The following is an 18,473-nucleotide window of genomic DNA, read 5'->3' on the forward strand; positions in this document are numbered from 1 at the left end:
GAGGCAAACGGCCAGACCGAACGCCTCAACCAACAGCTGGAGACCGGTCTCCGATGCCTCGTGTCCCAGAACCCGACTTCGTGGAGCACCCACCTAGTCTGGGTGGAATATGCCCACAATTCTCTGCCCACCTCTGCCACAGGTTTCTCCCCATTCAAGTGTGCCTATGGTTACCAGCCTCCTGTGTTTGCTGACTCTGAGCCAGAAGTATCAGTTCCCTCCGCCCACGCCCTGGTTCGCCGCTGCCACCGCATCTGGGCCGCCGCCCGTCAAATGCTCATCCGTCAGGGGGACAGAGTCAAACGGGCAGCAGACCGAAGACGCCGTCCTGCACCCGAGTATCGGCCCGGGCAGAGAGTGTGGTTGTCAGCTAAGGATCTTCACCTTAAGGTTCCCTCTAAGAAGCTGGCTCCACGGTTCGTGGGTCCTTTCCCCATCACCAAGGTCATCAGTCCAGCTGCCATTCGTCTCCGTCTGCCCAGGTCCCTCCGGGTCCACCCCACTTTCCACGTCAGTCAGGTTAAGCCCACTAAGGACAACCCCATGGTCCCGGTCACCAAGCCTCCACAGCCTCTAGAAGCAGCCGATGGGGGTTCACTTTATAAAGTAAAGAGTCTGTTAGCTGTACGCAACAGAGGCCGGGGTAAACAGTTTTTAGTGGACTGGGAGGGATACGGGCCAGAGGAGAGACAGTGGATCCCACGGAGTTACATAGACGACCCGTCCCTTATTCAAGACTTTTATAGGGATCATCCGGAGTTGCCTGGTCCGTCAGGTGTCGGCCCTAGAAGGGGGGGTTCTGTCACACCGCGGTGAGGTCAAGTTGGGTTTTTGTCCTGTCTCCATGTCTTGTCCTGTCATTTCCTGTTTTATTTTGAAAAGTAACTCTCCTCTCGTTTCAGGTCACTTGCCCTTCCTCATGTGTCTTGGTCTGATTGCCTGCTGAGTGTTTCCACCTGTTCCCTGTTACCCTGTGTATTTGAGTCGGCGTCTCCCTTTGTCTTGTGTCAGTGTGTTCGTCTTTGTTCATACCTACGTACGTTCACTCCTACCAACCACAGTCTTGTCTCTGCTCTGCATTCGCCTTTGATCGCTTTTGGTTTTTGTTCCGGTTCCTCGAAGAAGAGTGATTTTCAGTTGTAAGTTTCAAAGCATAGTTTAGTTCCTTAGTTAATGTTTTCATAGCCTTTTGTTTTCTCCATTTGGAGTGATCTTTTGTTTGCTCACGTTTTCATAAATTAGTGCCTCCAGTTTTCAGGAGAGTTTCAGTTCTTATAGACGTTTCATAGTCTTTTGTGTTTTCCTCCTTTTAGTGGAGTGATTATTATTTTGTATCTTTGTAGTCTTGTTTCTCCCTAGGACAACCTTAGTTGAGTTAATTTTCATAGCCTGTTTTTGTTACTCGTCCTGGAATTATCTTGCCTGATTCTGTCAATAAAGACTTTTATTGAAGAACCCCAAAACCCTGCATCTGCGCCCTGTATCCTAGCCCGGTCGTGACACGTATAGTCAAATTTAAACATTTGAATTTAGACTCATCTCAAGAGAAAATGTGGGGTGATTCAGCCTTACCTCATCTAATAGGAAGCTATTTTTAGTCAATTGTTTTTTTTGTGATCTAATAGTGAATATTAAAAAAAAAGTGTGGCTCAGGTGCTGAGTTTATTTTTGCATAAGATATATTGCATAGTGCATGGCGCACATTCAGACTGTATCAATTGTGGTTTGGATTTAAGAGTTTGGACAACTGATTTTTTCAAAGGCCATCTGTTAAGTCTGTTCGTGTCTGCTGCGCTCTGTCAGCAGAGAAACCGCAGGGCTGGACCCACACCCACACCCACACACCCAAAACAGATTTATGTCTCTGGCTTCATTGCTGGTTGTGTTGTGAGAAACGCTCATTATCGTAATAACCTCCTAAGCTTGTTAAAAAAAGGAGCATAATGCTGTTTACCTTTCTCTTCCAAGCGTAAACGATAAAAAGAAATGATTAAAACAACCCCTCTCGTTCAGGCCTCCCCTGTTCTTCACGATGATTCTTCATCTATATTCCATTGGCGAGTCACACAGTGAGCTGGGGTTGTCTCTCAGCTGCGCACTACGTGGCTTGAATCTCTCTTTCTTTCTTTCTTCCTTGCTTTCTTTCTCTCTCTCACTCTCCCTGTCTCTCTCTCTCTCCCTCCCTCCCATCTGCCACTTTCTCTGGGTCTCACACACACACACACACACACACACACACACACACACACACACACACACACACACACACACACACACACACACACACACACACACACACACACACACACACACAGCAGAGGTCACAGAGGCTTACCGGGCCATGACAGGTCAAAGAGTCATCGTCTGCCTGCTCACACTGGCCGTCACACTCCACACACACAGAGGCATTGGCATACTCTCTCATATCCCTGTAGGGAGAGAGGGGGACAGAGGGAGAGAGAGGGGGATGAAGGGAGAGGGAGAGGGATCAAGGGCGAGGGAGAGGGAAGGAGAGAGAGAGAGGGGGGGGGGATTGAAGAGGTGAGTAGCAGGAAGTTGGAAACCGATGGTATTGATCAAAAAGAGGTGAGGGATAGGAGATAAAATGAGAAGGTCAAACAATATCAATGCTTTCAGCAACAACTCAAACGGTTTATCCAATACAACATTACATTGAATACAGATACAGGTCATTTTGGTAAAGGCTTAGCTTTTCGGATGATTGATCCATCTCGATCACTGGTAAACTGCAATTATCAATATGATTGGGGGTTTCAAACCATGAAAAAAGCTAACATATAAACAAGAAACCGCTGACATCCTTATAGTTTATTTCTTCTCATTAAACAAAACACCCAACTTACAAATAATCATCCGCCTTTAACCGGCTGCAAGACATATGCAGCTAATTTTCCTCTTCACATTGGCTTTGTATTTAATTTGATTACTTAGCTGTTTTAGAAGCTATTGAAAACTAGTGATGTCTCACTTATGGCCACAAGCACTGTTTTTCAGAGTTAAATAGTGCATAAATGAATAGCAATGGTGTAATAAATTATGAAACTGTACCAGACTTTCGGCTACATGCACTCCATACAGAGTGTGAAGCTTTGCGTTCATCTAAAATCCACTCCCCTCTCTGTTGAAGCATGGTCATTTAAGAACTAAAGCAAGAGCGGGATAACTTTATCTCCTCCTGAAATCAATCAGGGCCTAATCAATGCAGAGCGGACGAGTGGAGGTGTACACAGACAGAGGGAGGGAGGAACAGAGAGTTAGAGATCACTTTAACAAGGAATCAAGAACCCAGGTGTGCTTTGCTGAATGATAATCACAGCTGGGGAGTGTGGATACCTCCACAATGGGCCCCTAATAAAAACAAAATACGAATTACAAAATAATACATTCCTCAATGTTAATGTGTTGATTTGAAAAGTTAATCTCACACACACACACACACACACACACACACACAAAAGCAATACCTATTCATATGCAACGCTAATTGTTTCCCATGACCCTGCGCTGCAGCCCCACTATGTGTGATACAGGACGAGTGTGTGCAGGTCAACACAGACAGTATGTGATGCTATCAGGAGGTCGCGAGGGAGGTGTGAAGGTGGGTCGGGGTGTGGTGGGCTGGGCAGGGTTTAACATTTTCAAGAATCAATTAACTAAAGTGCCTTGTAAGTTCCCCTGTATCGTCGCATTACAGCCACCCACGGCCCAGTAAAGTCATTAAATGCGACTGTTGCGGCGGCTGCGATGGCATGTGGCCAGTTCTCCGGCTCCAGGCTGTCGAGGTGGTAATCCTCCACCCTCTACGCAGCACCGCTCTACGCCGTGCCTTCTGGCTCAATACACACAACACCGGACACCCGCAGACCTTTGGGGGGGGGGGGGGAGTGTGGATGTAAAAATGTGTGGCAGGGGGTATGGGGGTTGGGGGGGGGTCTGAAATCAAACAAATGAATTAGGCCTTATCTTGTCAGAACAAAAGGCCTTCTGTGAGGCATGGGATGATATGAGTTGGAGACACTTTTTAAATGGCTTCGCCTGCATGAGTGGGACGTCCCGGTGCGTTTGGAGGCGATGTGCAGGCGGCTTTGATGCTTTGCTTTTTTAATTAATCTCTCATCGCTTTTGCTCTCCCTCCTCTGTCTCTCTCTCCCTCTCTCTCTATTATGCTTTGTGTCTTTGTTGCTCATTAGGACAAAGACAAGGCTTAATTTGCGGCTTACTAAACACATTTCAACACAATCTCAGTGCCATGTTGCCACCGCAGCCTGTTGGAAAAACACTTTCATGCAAACTCATTTAAGACCAGCCAGAAATAAGCGAGTCTGACTTCCGTTAAGATATTCCCATTGAAAATATGAACTACATTTTTGCTCCCCAGCTGACTTGTAGGGTGGGTGTGCATGCGCAGGGTGAGTGGTGACGGAATAAAAAAAAGAGTCGGTGTGCAGGTGGGCGGTGTGCAGGTGGACAGGTAGGCAGGGCGTGGCCCCGTGCGCAAGCAGAGACTGTGACACGCAGTGACACGCCTAGCCCCCCTGCCCCAATCAGAAGCCTCCTCCTCCTCCTCTTCCTCCTCCTCCTCCAGTGAAGCCAGTGCATTACAGATTCAGGTTAACTCATTAAATATGATCCGAGTTCATGAAATACCATGCAATGATGTCCCAGGCTTGGAGCATCATATTTTCAACTCAAGTTGCATTCGGATTGAAGTGCCGCTTCTGCCCATGCATCGTTTCGCTGATATGGTAGCAAATTCTGCCCTTTTTTGCATCTACATTTTTTGCCACAATGTTTACACCTCATTGTTCAATTTTTTATTATTATTTTTTTTTTCAGGTACTTTCTGCTGTGACACCCAGAGTTCCCCTCAGAGAAACAAAGTCATATTGTATTCATCAATTTCAATGGGTTTGGAGCACACAACTCACCCTTCATACAGGTTGCATGTCTCCACACAGGTCCGACCCCGGCTGAAGAACCTGCAGGTCAGGCACTGGTCCGGCCCGGGGCCCCAGCAACCAGCGTCCGAGCACAGGGGGTCGCACACCATGCGATGCTTGGCTGCACACACACACACACACACACACACACACACACACACACACACACACACACAGGGGCGCACAAGCAAGCACACGCACACACACACAGGCACACAAGCAAGGGCACAAGCACACACACACACACACACACACACACACACACAGAGAAAAGCATACATTATTATAACGTATACTATTTAATACTCCTTTTTTTTAATACAATGTACAGAATTGCACCCCCCACGGATGTTCATGATTGGTCTCTGAACCACCTGGGAACAAAGATGAACCAAAAAGCCTTGAGTTGCATCAAGGACGGGGCTGTCCCTGAGCTTGAATATAATGTTCCTCAAACCCCCTCGTCCCACTTATTTTGTGTGACCTGCCAATCATCCTTGAGATGGAAACCCTTGAAGTATAATGTAAAATAAATATTAACTTATATATTTCTCCGTATTTTGTCGGTGTGAGCAAAGAGCTCCAGCTACATGGCAGGAGGCAAATGGGAACTCATACGTATATATGTAGAATATACGGAGTGAGTGACCGAGTGTGTGTGTGTGTGTGCGTGCGTGCGTGCGTGCGTCATTCACCAGCTGTGGCGCGTCAATGCAAAAGAACTGCTGAGCAGACAGTGATGAAGCACCCGTGGGTGCACCATGCAACATCTGCCGGTGTCATACAGACTCACAACTTGTTTTAAAACGCAGACTCTGGAATCAGATGAGAGGAGGTGGATGGGAAAAAGGCATGGCAAAAAATCAACCTCGATAACTTCATCATTAGTAATCATGACATCATTCAGCTTTAAGAGTCCACCCTGGTGCTTTATATTCTCCAGAGAGTTGATTATGGCCGTGTGTATGCCGGCCACGCGGTTCATTCACTCTCATTAGGGCTGTCCCAGTGTGTTCAGTGGCCGGGATGGCAGGATTTAGAATTTTCTTTCTCTTTTTTTCTTTCTTACTTTTTCCTTCTTTCTCTCTTTTTCTTTCTTTTCGACAGGCTGCGGTCTGGGCAAGCATTTTAAGTAGCTAAAGTGAAAATGTTAGAGTAACGCAGTACATAATACTGCTGATAGCGCTGGGGACATTTATCATCCGTTGAGCATCTGAAATCATCTTTCCTTCGCTGGCACATTTTCCTCAGGTGAAAAGAAAAAGTTAACTGCGTCGTGGCCTAGTTTTCTCTGTCTAGATGTTCTCTTCTCCTCTTTTAGCTCTGCTGTCTCACAGACGACAGCCAGATTAGGTTTGAACCTCAATTTAGTGGTTGACTTTGTACGTTCTTAGCATGTTTGTGACAGCCACATGACGTTATAAGTGTTTGAAAGAAATGGTACAAATTGTATGTAAAAAAAAACTGTGCCTAGTTAACAAAATTTAAAATCCTTGCAAGGTTAAATAATGTTTTGGGTTACCTGTTAATTGGTTTTGTGTGTGTGTTTGCCGATGTGGAAAAGCCATAATAATGCCAGCGACATGTGATTTTTGCTGGGAGGACATGACAAAAAGGTTACTGGGACTTTAAGCTAGGTGACCTTAGGGGGCAAGGGGAGGAGTTACAGACAGGTACCAGGAAGCAGATGAACAAAGGGAAAATGTTTGGGATGGCCTGGGAAGAAAGGTGGTGAGTTTAGGAAATGAGGGATCCTGAAATCTTAAAACCCCACCAAACTCCTGAGAAGGCCACACTATACAGACAATATTTAATGGAGAACATCGATGGAGTATATTAGTTTGAGCCTGCCTTACCGGTGAGATCCTTCCATTTTTTTTACAATGCATTGTTAGTGGACTACTTTTACATGTTTTTTGGCGGAATACTTTTTGGTGGTTTTTTGGGCTTTGGACTTTCGGGGTTTTTGGTGCTGGACTTTGGGAGACTTGGGGAAGGGTGAAGGAAAAAAAAACGTATGGTGTATAAAAGCTGTGGACAATTTGATGTTACTGATACAATTATCAAAATCAATACAAAAGCTTTTGAGAAAACAGTTTGTTTATGGGGTATTTTCTTTGGAATATACTGGATGGCTGATGGGAATGTGATTTGATTGATGTTTTTCTGGAATAAGATGAGTTTACATATGTGACTGAAATATATTATGTAGTTTTCCGAACAAAAAGTGATAGTCTACCTGAAAGAGAAATCAGGGTGATTGTTACATGTTCAAGTGGGATTACGTTTCATGTTTAGTTTCCTCCAATACTGACAGACAGTAACTAAAGAAATACAGCAAATCATCCTCTCTTTTCCTCAAAGAAGGAGTACAGAGCCAGTGTAGCATGGCCATTGTGAAGCATTGTGCAGTGTAAATCTAACCATTTGAAGAGTTGGACAGACAAGTTCAAATTCTATAAACTAAGGACATACACTTAGTTGGTATGGCATTCAGGTTGGCCAATCCCATCTCTTTCTAGCCATAGATGCCAATATTAGATAAAAAGCTACCCAACAGCAACACTGAATCGCATATGTGCATTCCTGAGGAACGGTTGGAACTCGACTGGAGAATACTCTGCTTCCTATGAGACCAGAGACACGCGCGTGTTGTGCTGTTCACGGGGGACACAGACGCACTCTGTTTGCTTTCCAGGTGCTCCCTTCTGTGTCATAGCGCCGCCGGTGAGGCAGCTGCTCAGAGACTCAAGGAGAAAGAGCGAAGAAGAACAGGAGAAACTTGGGGGGATTGTGGAGGAGGTGGACCGAGTAGATAAAAAACGGGAGGCAGCGGACGTCTCACGCCTGTGACCTGGGCACGGCGGTGCCTGGCCAAGCGAGCTGCCCTCCTCTCTCCTCCTCTCATCCTCACGTCCCTGCGGGCTGAGGAAGAAGGAGACGTGGAAAAGAGTGCTGATGACTTGTGCTGCTGGGCCCGCCAGGCACACACCTTGGTGCCTGGTATACCCAGCACTAGAAAAAGAAACAGCAGCGCTACAGAACAGAACTGGCTGGAAGGGAGGTGAGCAAGGGGAGGAGAGAACAAAGGTGGAAAGGAAGGCAGAGATAAGGAAGAGATGAAGAACGAAAGAAATGGACAAGGAAAGAACGAAAGAGAGAAGGAAAGAAAGGGGATAGAGAAAAACAGGCAGAATGACAATGAGAGAAAAAAAAAGAAAGAGAAAGAGTAATCTCTTGGTACTTTTAAGATAAAGGATCAAAAAAGTGGGCTGTGTGTGTGTGTGTGTGTGTGTGTGTGTGTGTGTGTGTGTGTGTGTGTGTGTGTGTGTGTGTGTGTGTGTGTGTGTGTGTGTGTGTGTGTGTGAGTGTGAGAGAGAGAGAGAGTGTGTGTTTGCTGTAGCTTCCTATCAGTCACTTTGCCACTTCTCTATCAAAGGAGTCATTGAGAGCGAAGCGGTGCGGTCCATTGGAAAGACTAATGAGTGTATACGGGCAGCTGGGGGAAATGATCCGTCCCCACCTTTGGCCGAGGCGAGGGTCCGGCAGACCAGGGCCAAGCACTAAGCACCCCAGATCGCGGCCCCCCCCACCAGGCTCAGTGGTCAGTCACCCACGTAAGGGAGCAGGCGCACCAGTATGCAAACTTATGCATGCACAGACTGAAAAACTAAGCATTAAGCGCACGCACGCACGCACACACACACACACACACACACACACAGTCTGCTCCCTAGTGCCATGTCCTTTGTTTCCAGCAGGGGGGTAGTGAGCCTGCTCTTTTCTTATTTCAAGGTTTCCACAAGGCTCACAGACAACGCACTTGCACACGCATGCACCATGCAGAACCCGAAGACACACTCTGGCAAAACACGTGTTGCATATCTGACACAAGCCGGGCCCATGGTCGAGGACATTGAGTGCAACTTTAGGGATTCAGAAGCACCTTGAGTCTTATCTAGAAAAAAAGGAATAGAAAATATATTGAAATAGAAATATGACGACAAGACTGAGGCCTGAACCCAAAAGGACAAGGCTTTGTGTCTTATGACAACAACATCACTCTTAAATCTTAAAAAATGTCCATTCCATATATTTTTTTATATATTAAATATATTTATATATTATAAAGCAGCAATCATTATATACCATTGAATATGCATGTGAAGGCAATTAAGGAACTCAAAGTAGAGGTTAGGCATTGTGCACCAGAATGCAGCCAAGAGGGTCAGTGGGGAGCAGCGGAGGTGCGCCCCAGGAAATCGCCTCAGCTGGAGTATGGTCCAGCAACAAAGAGAATGTTGATTGGTTTTAGCCCAGTGACCCTCATAATCCTCGGCAAAGAAGGACTATTACCACCCGCCCCCCTCACCGACCCCCTGCAGATGGCCTATTGAGCAGGAACTTGGGCTGAGGCCGCTGCTATTCACCTGCTCTATTATCACTGCTAGCATCTCGTTTTTAAGACGCATGCCACACGGCCAGTATGGTACAATACATGTTGGATACATGGAGGCTCCTTTGTGCCCTTTGCACAAATTCAGCCTGGATTTTAAAATGACGAATGAGTCTAAATAGGTCAATGCTACTTATAAGCCTATTGTTATTATTGTATTGCCCCCCCCCCCCCCCCCCCCGCTGCCCGCCCTCAGCCTCTATGACGTTCACACCTGGCATTTACGTGTGTTTTTGCCAATCAGATATCAAAATCAGCTATCGCTCAAACGCCATTCCATCGTTCAACCCATTTAAATTACAACTGGCATTAGACTGTGGCTTCAGTATTCATATTGTATATTGCTCTATGGGATTATAGCATTTCATAGAATGCTAATCTAGCGTGTCAGTTCCCCGTGGGGAGAATCTTTTGCTGTTTTTAGAGTTTAAAAACAGTTTGAACATTTGAGGATGGCAGGCCCTTGCGAAATAATTTTATCGTTTTGAATCGTCTTAATGGTGAGGTACCGGGAGATTAGCCGCTCATGTCCCTCTCATGTGCCCCTCCGCTCCGCATGAACCATATATGAGCGCACATCGTGCAACAGAGTCTCATTGATGCCATAGCATAGATAACTAGGGACTTAACTCCATTGGTCTTTCCAACTACTTTCCAATGTCATATCGGACGTTTGGAATTGGCCAAGTAGCCTACTCACCCATGAGTCCTTGGGTGAAAAATACAAAGTGATACTTTTAAGAATCACTGCGTTTGCGCTACGAGATAAGGGGCACGTATGGTGGCAGTTGGCACACCGTCGGCTACGAAGGACCAGTCGTTGAACAGATGTCCTTTCTGCTGCTGCATGTTGATTTTACAGATGTTAATGAATGAAGCTAAATGTAGGCTGAGGACGACGCATTAAAATCAGAATAGGACGACGCTGAAAGAAGATGCATCCATTTCCCGTCCTTAAAGATGTAAATAAGAACGCAATTAGGGAGTTGATCCCATCACAAGTGCGTCTTGGGTACATTTACACCTGGCTTCTTATGCATTTTCATATCCAACTGCCCTAAACGCATATTAATGGAAAGTATAAATGTGGTCTATGATAATATATTTAGTGTTTAGAAATGGCTGTACCATTTTGGAATGTGTTTGCTCTTTCCCTCTGGCCAGGGCTGGAAAAACGCAGATTCTTCTCTGCAATTGTACGTGAGAGAGAGGGAGAGAGATAGACAGAGAGATAGACCGAGAGACCGAGAGACCGAGAGAGAGAGAGAGAGAGAGAGAGAGAGAGAGAGAGAGAGAGCGGGAGAGAGAAAGGGGCACTGAGGATGTGCCTGAGGGAGAGGGCCGCGAGATGAGGGGCCAACTCAATAATGCAAATATTCGCTGGTTAATGATCATAATACATAAATTAATAATGTGTGAGCAGTTGTGTCAGCCATTTTAAGAACTCCTTCTTATTTTCCTAGTTGCTGTAGAGCTCAACTTTAAAAACATTGTCTCTGTTAATTTATTTAAGTGTAATTTTGGAATATAAAATGTGACAGGCTCTACAGTGCATAAACCCCTTTCCACACTCTCTCACACACACACACACACACACACACACACACACATTAACAATATAAATATTAAATATATGACCACATTTATATTATTAACTGGACCATCTTACTAATCTCGTGAATCTTGTGATCCATTTGTTTTTTCAGTTGTTTATTTTTCTTTTCTCTAATCTTGTATCTTGGTGTTCATGACTTTCACACCTCCACATTGAATAAACACAATGTGGATTTAAATACACCTAAATATTAGAATACATTTCCTGAAACATTTGCAGAATGCTAGGATTGTACTGCTGCATTTTGAGAATGCACACAATGTATGTTGACTTAAAAGCTACCTACTACCTGCCTATTTCGACTACTTAATTCCTCTGTTAAATGTGAACTCTTGTTTCCTTCTACTAGAGTATATATGACATTTGCATTGGCGACACCTTACGTCATTTCACAGCTCAGCAAAATAACAAAGAATAAAAAGAACTGTCATGCCTGAGGTTAAAGTCAGTGTACATTTTAGAGAGAAATAGAATGGAAAAGATATAAGAGTTTATAACTGTACTTTGCTGAGTAAGGAAAGGAATTGGGGTCTGGGGTCACACCAAATTGCAAAGGCCAATATGGGAACAATTTTAAGTTGGGCAGACTCAGAATCTGCAGCTCCCATTGTACATAAGGGTGGATGTGTGTGATTTAAAGACGCTTATATTTCTATATACGAGCGAAGATTGTAAATATAACTACCTAAAGAAACATATCTTAACTCGAATTAACTGCCGTTACTATACCGGTTTGTGGTTGCTGCTGAAGGCCTCACAAGGTTTCACACACAAAATGTTTATAACCATAATTTAAGCTACTTTCCAGCTGGAAGAACATCCTTCTTGAGCCCCATCAGTTTTGCCGCTTGCTGCTTGAGTGCTCATCATTTAGGAAAATGTGAACCTATGTTTACCATACTTTCAATCCATCCTTGTCATGCAACACTTTGTATAAAGAGCAGGCTAGTGGAGAGTGGAGAATGATGTGGCAAGCCATTTTTGCAGCTGTTTGTCAAATACAAAACTCTTTGAACAACTTTAAATATTTGGTCATCTTAAAGTGGAGAAATACGTTTTACTTTGAGGCAAAATGCAACTACTCCACTTTGAAGTGACTTATTTTTGTTTTAAGAAAGTTCTAGAAGCCTATGGCCTTTGAAACGCATCCCAAACCTTCTGATGAATTCCTGTGAGTGTTGGTCCTTGGACTGGTGTTTTGTAGTCCCTGTGACCGCATCACATAATTCCTATATGCAGACTAATTGCACCGGGAATACATAAAATTAGATGAATCCTTCGAGAATACAGACCTTATTCCCCTTGCATAAGCACACAATTATTCACTATTATTTTATGTGAGTTCAAGGCAAACTCTGCTTTCAAAGTCTCTTCTGGTACATAGATACACTACATCGTATGTAGCTTCACGGTATGGAGGGTAACAATGTAAAAGATCAATAACATAAAGGGGAAACTTAAACAAAAAGTACCTTTTTGTGTTGTTGTTGTGGGGATTTAGTATTATTTATTATCACAATAACTTTATGATACGATTGGGCATGTCTATTGACGCTCATGTTTGTGTGTGTGTGTTCGTGCATATGTGTGTGTGTGTGTGTGTGTGTGTGTGTGTGTGTGTGTGTTTGAGCGATCATGCCTGTGTGCATGCGTGCATGTGGGTGAGTGTGTATGTGCATGTGAATGTGTGTGTGTGAGTGTGTGCGCTGCTGCTACAAGACGGCACGGTGCAGGCGGACTCACTGCAGTCGTGCGGGCTGCGGTTGTTGCGGATGAGGAACTTCTGGTTGGGGGCGCGGAACAGGCTGGTCCAGTTGACGGTGTCGTAGTAGCAGAGCCGGCTGTTCTCGGCAATGTGGACGTTCCCGGCGCTGATCTCGTCCAGGGACTGGAGCTGCAGGGACGAGATGCCCTGCTGCTTCAGCACCAGCAGGGAGATGCCGCTGAAGAGAAGGGACAACATGGCAGGTTTAGGGAGAGGAGTGGTGGTTGTACCAAAAATCCTTTCAGTCATTTTGCTTGAGTTCTGTTCCAATATGAAGATGCTCAAGGGTTCATAAGATATTAAAGGATTAGAGATATATATTAAACCAATCAAATGCCCAAAACAGTCTGGATGTTTCCAGGAACACAATAATACTGCAATTGTGATACTTTGTAGGGCTTGGCTGGTGCATACTGCTTTCCCTGTTTAATCAGGAAGGGTTCATTTAGGATGCATTTATCAAAACCACAGTGGTCTTCTCAATGTTATTTTGCAGTCATGAATACAGATTTGCAGGCTAAATCTTTGTAGTCATGAATTCAGTTCTTATGCTAGGTCTTTGAAGTCATGAATACAGAGCTCAGACCAGATCTTTGCAGTCATGAATAAAAATTGTAGGCAAGGTCATAGTTACATTCTTACAACATCAAACTTGTTACTTGTAAGCAAGTTGGTGCCCGTTGAAGTGACAAAGTTGACAGAAGTGACAAAGTTGACGGAAGAACGTCAAAAGAAAACATTTGGTGAGAAGCAAGGAGAGAAGCGGTGTGCTCCGTTGTGCTGACTTGGGTTCGGACACCTTTCCTGCCTTCCTCTTTTGTGGCTTTACAAACTGTTTCCTGAGCACCGCTCGTTTTTTAGATTTTGTTTCTGTTGTTGTTGTTGCTGCCTCTTGAAGCCAGGTGAACATAAACCAAACACACACATGCATGCGCATACACACACACACACCTACTTTAGTTTGATTGCACAAGGGATGAAATGCCTACATTTTAACTGGAGGTTGTTTTTGTAACCTTTTTAAGTGGCGATTTTTCTTCTATTCATTTATTAGTCAAAGTTAAAAGGGTCACTTGACCAAAATCCTCACAATATAAACAATAAATACAATTTTAGCTGCCAAATAGGGAGTGTACAAAACATACACACTAACATACACACAAACACTCCAGAGGTTTATCATGCCTTTATGTTGGAAACAAATGGTCATAACAGTACCTATAAAGAGCTCGCCCACCGATGGTCACAAGGTTGGAGAAGACACTTAGGTCTGTCATGTTGTCAGGCCAAGACTGGATGTTCAGAAACCCTGGATGAACAAAGAGAGAGAGACACACACACATACACATACACACACACACACATACATACATACAAAGGTTGTCGTGACATGGTCTTTATTAAAACATCCTCGATTACACGAGAAGAATAAAAAGCAGTAGTGGGAATAGACGTCAAAAGTAATTACACCATGTTCCAGCAGCTCAAGCACTCAAACACATCACATCAAACTATCCAGACAAGGAATTCTTTGCTGGCAGATTAAGACATATATTCTCTTCTCCTTCACCTCCCTGCCATTCGTTGTCAGCACCTCCCTTGAAAATAAAACACTATAAATACAGATGTGTTAAATTTGCTGCGGTGAAAATGCTGTGGTGCGATAGCCTTTGCATTTAATTTACATTTATAAATCACTCTAAATTGCCATTATGTGAACAGGTTGTGATTTAACTTGAAACATGAGACCTCCCCCGACTCTCTCTGTAGTGTAGAACAGCCTTGGCTGATTTCTATTATATTTAAACCGGGATGGTTTTGCTGGGAAAAATGAAGGAAGTTACGTCAAAGTGTGGATAATGGCAAAAAGGTTGAGAGGCTGCTCACTGCAGGGCCAATCCCTGAGCCAGGGATGCGAGCTGGACCTAGAGGTGGAGCTGGACTAGTTAATGCTCCACCTTTAACTAGTCGAGTTAAAAAATATTATTTTCTTTAGCCAAGCAGAAAAATATATATATTTTTTGCCAATCAGATAGCTTGAAAAATGATTTATTTACCGGCCCGAAAGGACCAGTAATCATTCATCAGACCAATAACTCCTGAATCTTACACAAAGTACCTTTGAAGCTAATGACACTGGTATTAGTCTGAATATCCACTGCATGATGCAATTCCAGAGATGTCTTTCTTCGCATGACGTCAAAGCACCTCTTCACCTTGTTTACGTCGTCATATATTACATGTTGTGATTAAGGGCTATACAAATTCAATTGCCTTGACTATTGAGTGAGGATTAATGTTTGCAATTATGTAACATTCAAATATAATCAGCCCTTTCCCCTGTCTTATTTTACTACAGCTCAAAGCAGGCGGTAACATCCACTTGCGCCGGCGAGCCTAACTCGATATCACTTCAAATAATATAATGCATGTTTCCTCTCCCCATCGTTTAAACCCTGCGACGTGTGAACGCATAGGTGGCTAGTGCAAGGTATTGTCACTTATCCACAATGAACCCTTACAGATGAAATCCTCTCCATCATCACTCCTCACACACATTTTTTGTCCAGCGCCATCGAGCCGTTACTCAGACACGACAGGGTGTGGAAGTGAGATACGCTCCGAATGTCGTTTCATGTTGAAGTATTTCCCCCGCCCCCCCCCCCCATCCCCCTGCATTATCAGCCTGCCTGCATGATGAATGGCGAAATGATGAATAGGCACATCCTGGTCCGGACCTGTGATAATGTTTGATATATCAATATTTTTGCATTTCCTTTATGTGCCCTGCACCCCCCCATCCTCCCCTTAAGCTATTGAATAATTGAGAAGATTAAATGAAGAGCTGTGAGGTGGTGTATATACGGCTCATTTAAGACTCTCAATAATAGATTTGGAAAGATGAAATATTCATCAGCGGGAGAATAAGGTTGGGGGATTACCACGGTTACAGACACAATTGGGACGAGAGAGCGAGAGAGAGAGAGAGAGAGAGAGAGAGGATGTGTGTGTGTGTGTGTGTGTGTGTGTGTGTGTGTGTGTGTCTGTGAGGGAAAGATGATGTGAAGGGTAGAGTAGATGGGAGATCGTAGAGGATGGAGTTGGAAGGAGCCCTTTTGAGAGTGCAAACGCAAGGTGTATTGTGCAGGAGCGTCTGCTTTACCTCTGACCTTATGTTAACCTTAACACATGGAGATCCATACCGCGGGCACTTGTAGGCCGGGGTCAGGCAGTCTCAATGTGTTTATTCTCGTGTCAAAAGCAGAGAGTCAGTCAACTCTATGGCCTCGTTTTGCACAAGCTTTTTGAATCCCTCCTCAAAAAGCGCGATTTGAAAACGCCTGTGAAATTGCAATGCCTCCCGGGCAGGAACAGTCGAAAGAGATAAAAGACAACTGTTTTCAAAAGCACCTACGGAGGTAGTGTACGTCGGAATAAAGTAATTGACTCGCGAAAGGTTCTCAGCCAGACAGAATCTCTGGCGGAAGCGTTTTCAAGTCACGTGCGTAACTAAGAACGATATCTTTCATGAATGTAGACATTTCACAGGTGCTGGGTTCGTTGAGAGAGAGAGAGAGAGAGAGAGAGAGAGAGAGAGATTGCAAGGGTGCAGCACAAATACTAAATGATATTCTTTGATGAGAAGAGAAGCTGAAACGACGCCAGCGCACAGAGAGGATGATTAAATTCCTCTCAATGTTTCTAGCCGGACCGGCTGATGTGCCACAGGAGGAAGACAATTAGCGCTCAACAAGTCGCCGAGCCGAGCGTCGTGCTGGAAATACAAAGAAACTAAACACATATTAAATCCCGGTTGAGGTCACAATGATTGTAAAACCAGCGCCATCCCTCTTAATGGAAACAATACAGGCCTACCTAATGTTTCGTACCTTCCCGCCCCCTGGGCTCGCAGCCTCTTTGCAGCATCGATATCACAGGGTGAGTGTGGACGCCGGCTTCTTCCCTGTTTATTCCCCATGTGTAGTATCATTTAGGTGGCTAAGGGCCTATTAGCCCAAAGGCTGTTACTCTATTGAATCGTTAGCGTTGTAGCCGCTGACACTAATTGCCTTAATGACAAAATCGGCAGCGACGGGGGAAGCCGCGCCGCTCCTCTACAGTGGGGGATCCGTAAGAGGCAAACATGTGTCGTTTTTTAACTGGCGTGAGGTGTGGGGTGTGTGTGGGATAGTATGTGTTGGATGGTTAGTGTGTGTGTGTGTGCTGGTGTGTGGGTGTGATATTGTGTGTGTGTGTGTGTGTGTGATAGTGTGAGTGTGTGATATAGTGTGTGGGTGTGTGTGTGATAGTGTGATAGTATGTGATAGTGTGTGTGTGTGTGTGATAGTGTGTGTGTGTGTGTGTGTGTGTGTGTGTGTGCGTGGGGGGTTGGTTTTACCAACCACTGCTTGAAGAACCTTACTGTGTCTGGTCTGAACAACAAACACAGGCAGAGAAATGGTTTCAAAAATATGTATGTTTTTTGTTAATGAATGAGCTGAGCAGTCTGAATCATTCAGTACACCCATAAAAAGATTGCTTTGAATCCTAAAATGTCGGCTATAACTTTCAAGTTGAATGTAATAATTGGACCCAGCTACATTTCAGAGAGGAGCACTAGACTGTTTGTTTCTTATCTGGGAGGATAAGATGGATATTTACAGACACAAAATAGAACATACTCCATTGTGCCCCATGTGAGTCACAACATGTATCTGTCAATATATCCCTATCTTCCTCCTATCTCTCCTTTCTCTAACCATTCCTGTTTTCTTTTTGTTTTTTTGTGCGTTTCCCTCGAGAGCGCCGGCCACGAGGCTGCTGAAGCCAAGCGAAGAGAGCCTGACCACAGACCCGGTGCAGCGCAGCTTGGATGGCAGTGTCAAGCAGATCCGCCGAGAGTGGTGCTTGCTGCTGGCCGGCTCCATCCAGAAAGCAAATTACAGCCTCTCCAGTGGGGCCGAAAGGGCCCGAGAGAGCGGGGCTCAGAGGTTAAGAGCCTTAAAGCAGATATGACGATGGCACTGGTTGTGGTACGGACTTGACCGACTCCTACAAAATGGCCTGGGTTGATCACCGCACTTTGATCGCCCACACTTTGATCGCCCACGCTTTTTCAAAACACACACACACACACACACACACACACACACAGATATATACGTAAACATGCACGCACACGCACGTGCATGCATTGACAAACACACACACACACACACACACACACACACACACAAATCAAAGCAGGAACAATAAAAAAGAGTGGAATATAATAAAAGAGAGAGGGGTAGGGAGAGTTTAGGAGGCGGGGTGGATAAATAAAGATGTGGGAGAACGGTGGGAGGAGTCCACTCTCTCAAATCCTTCACTTTGACTTGGAAGCGAGAGGCAGTACCAGCGGTGGCCTCTGGGATCAAGAGGGGACCCGGGGAACCGGGAAGTGTGAGGGGTTGTCAGCGTCACTCTGACAGCTCTGGTTGGGGGGGGGGTGCAGGGGGTGGGGGACAGACACCGCACTGGCGACACGCCTCCCTGACCAAGGTGTCCCCTGACAGGTCCGTGTCCCTGCCACTGCCCCCTGCTCCCGCCCTCCCCCCCCCCCCACACACCCACACACATACACCCACCCACATACACAGGCCTCCACCAGCTGCTTTCCAACAGACACACATCCAC

At 45.0% G+C, this 18,473-nt stretch overlaps 1 protein-coding gene across 1 annotated transcript in view; it reads right to left on the reverse strand.

The window, feature by feature from the left end:
• Window positions 1-18,473, reverse strand: part of LOC311358667 (receptor tyrosine-protein kinase erbB-4-like) — a 200,688-nt gene that overhangs the window by 50,886 nt on the left and 131,329 nt on the right. The window contains exons 11-14 of the mRNA XM_084478779.1: window positions 14,016-14,106; window positions 12,776-12,975; window positions 4,950-5,082; window positions 2,336-2,429 (exon numbers count right to left, since the gene is read on the reverse strand). Coding sequence (XP_084334905.1) covers window positions 2,336-2,429; window positions 4,950-5,082; window positions 12,776-12,975; window positions 14,016-14,106 — 518 coding nt within the window. The remainder of the gene's footprint in view (window positions 1-2,335; window positions 2,430-4,949; window positions 5,083-12,775; window positions 12,976-14,015; window positions 14,107-18,473) is intronic.

The sequence above is a fragment of the Micromesistius poutassou genome (assembly GCF_964030765.1).
Source record: "Micromesistius poutassou genome assembly, chromosome: 14".
Taxonomy (NCBI): domain Eukaryota; kingdom Metazoa; phylum Chordata; class Actinopteri; order Gadiformes; family Gadidae; genus Micromesistius; species Micromesistius poutassou.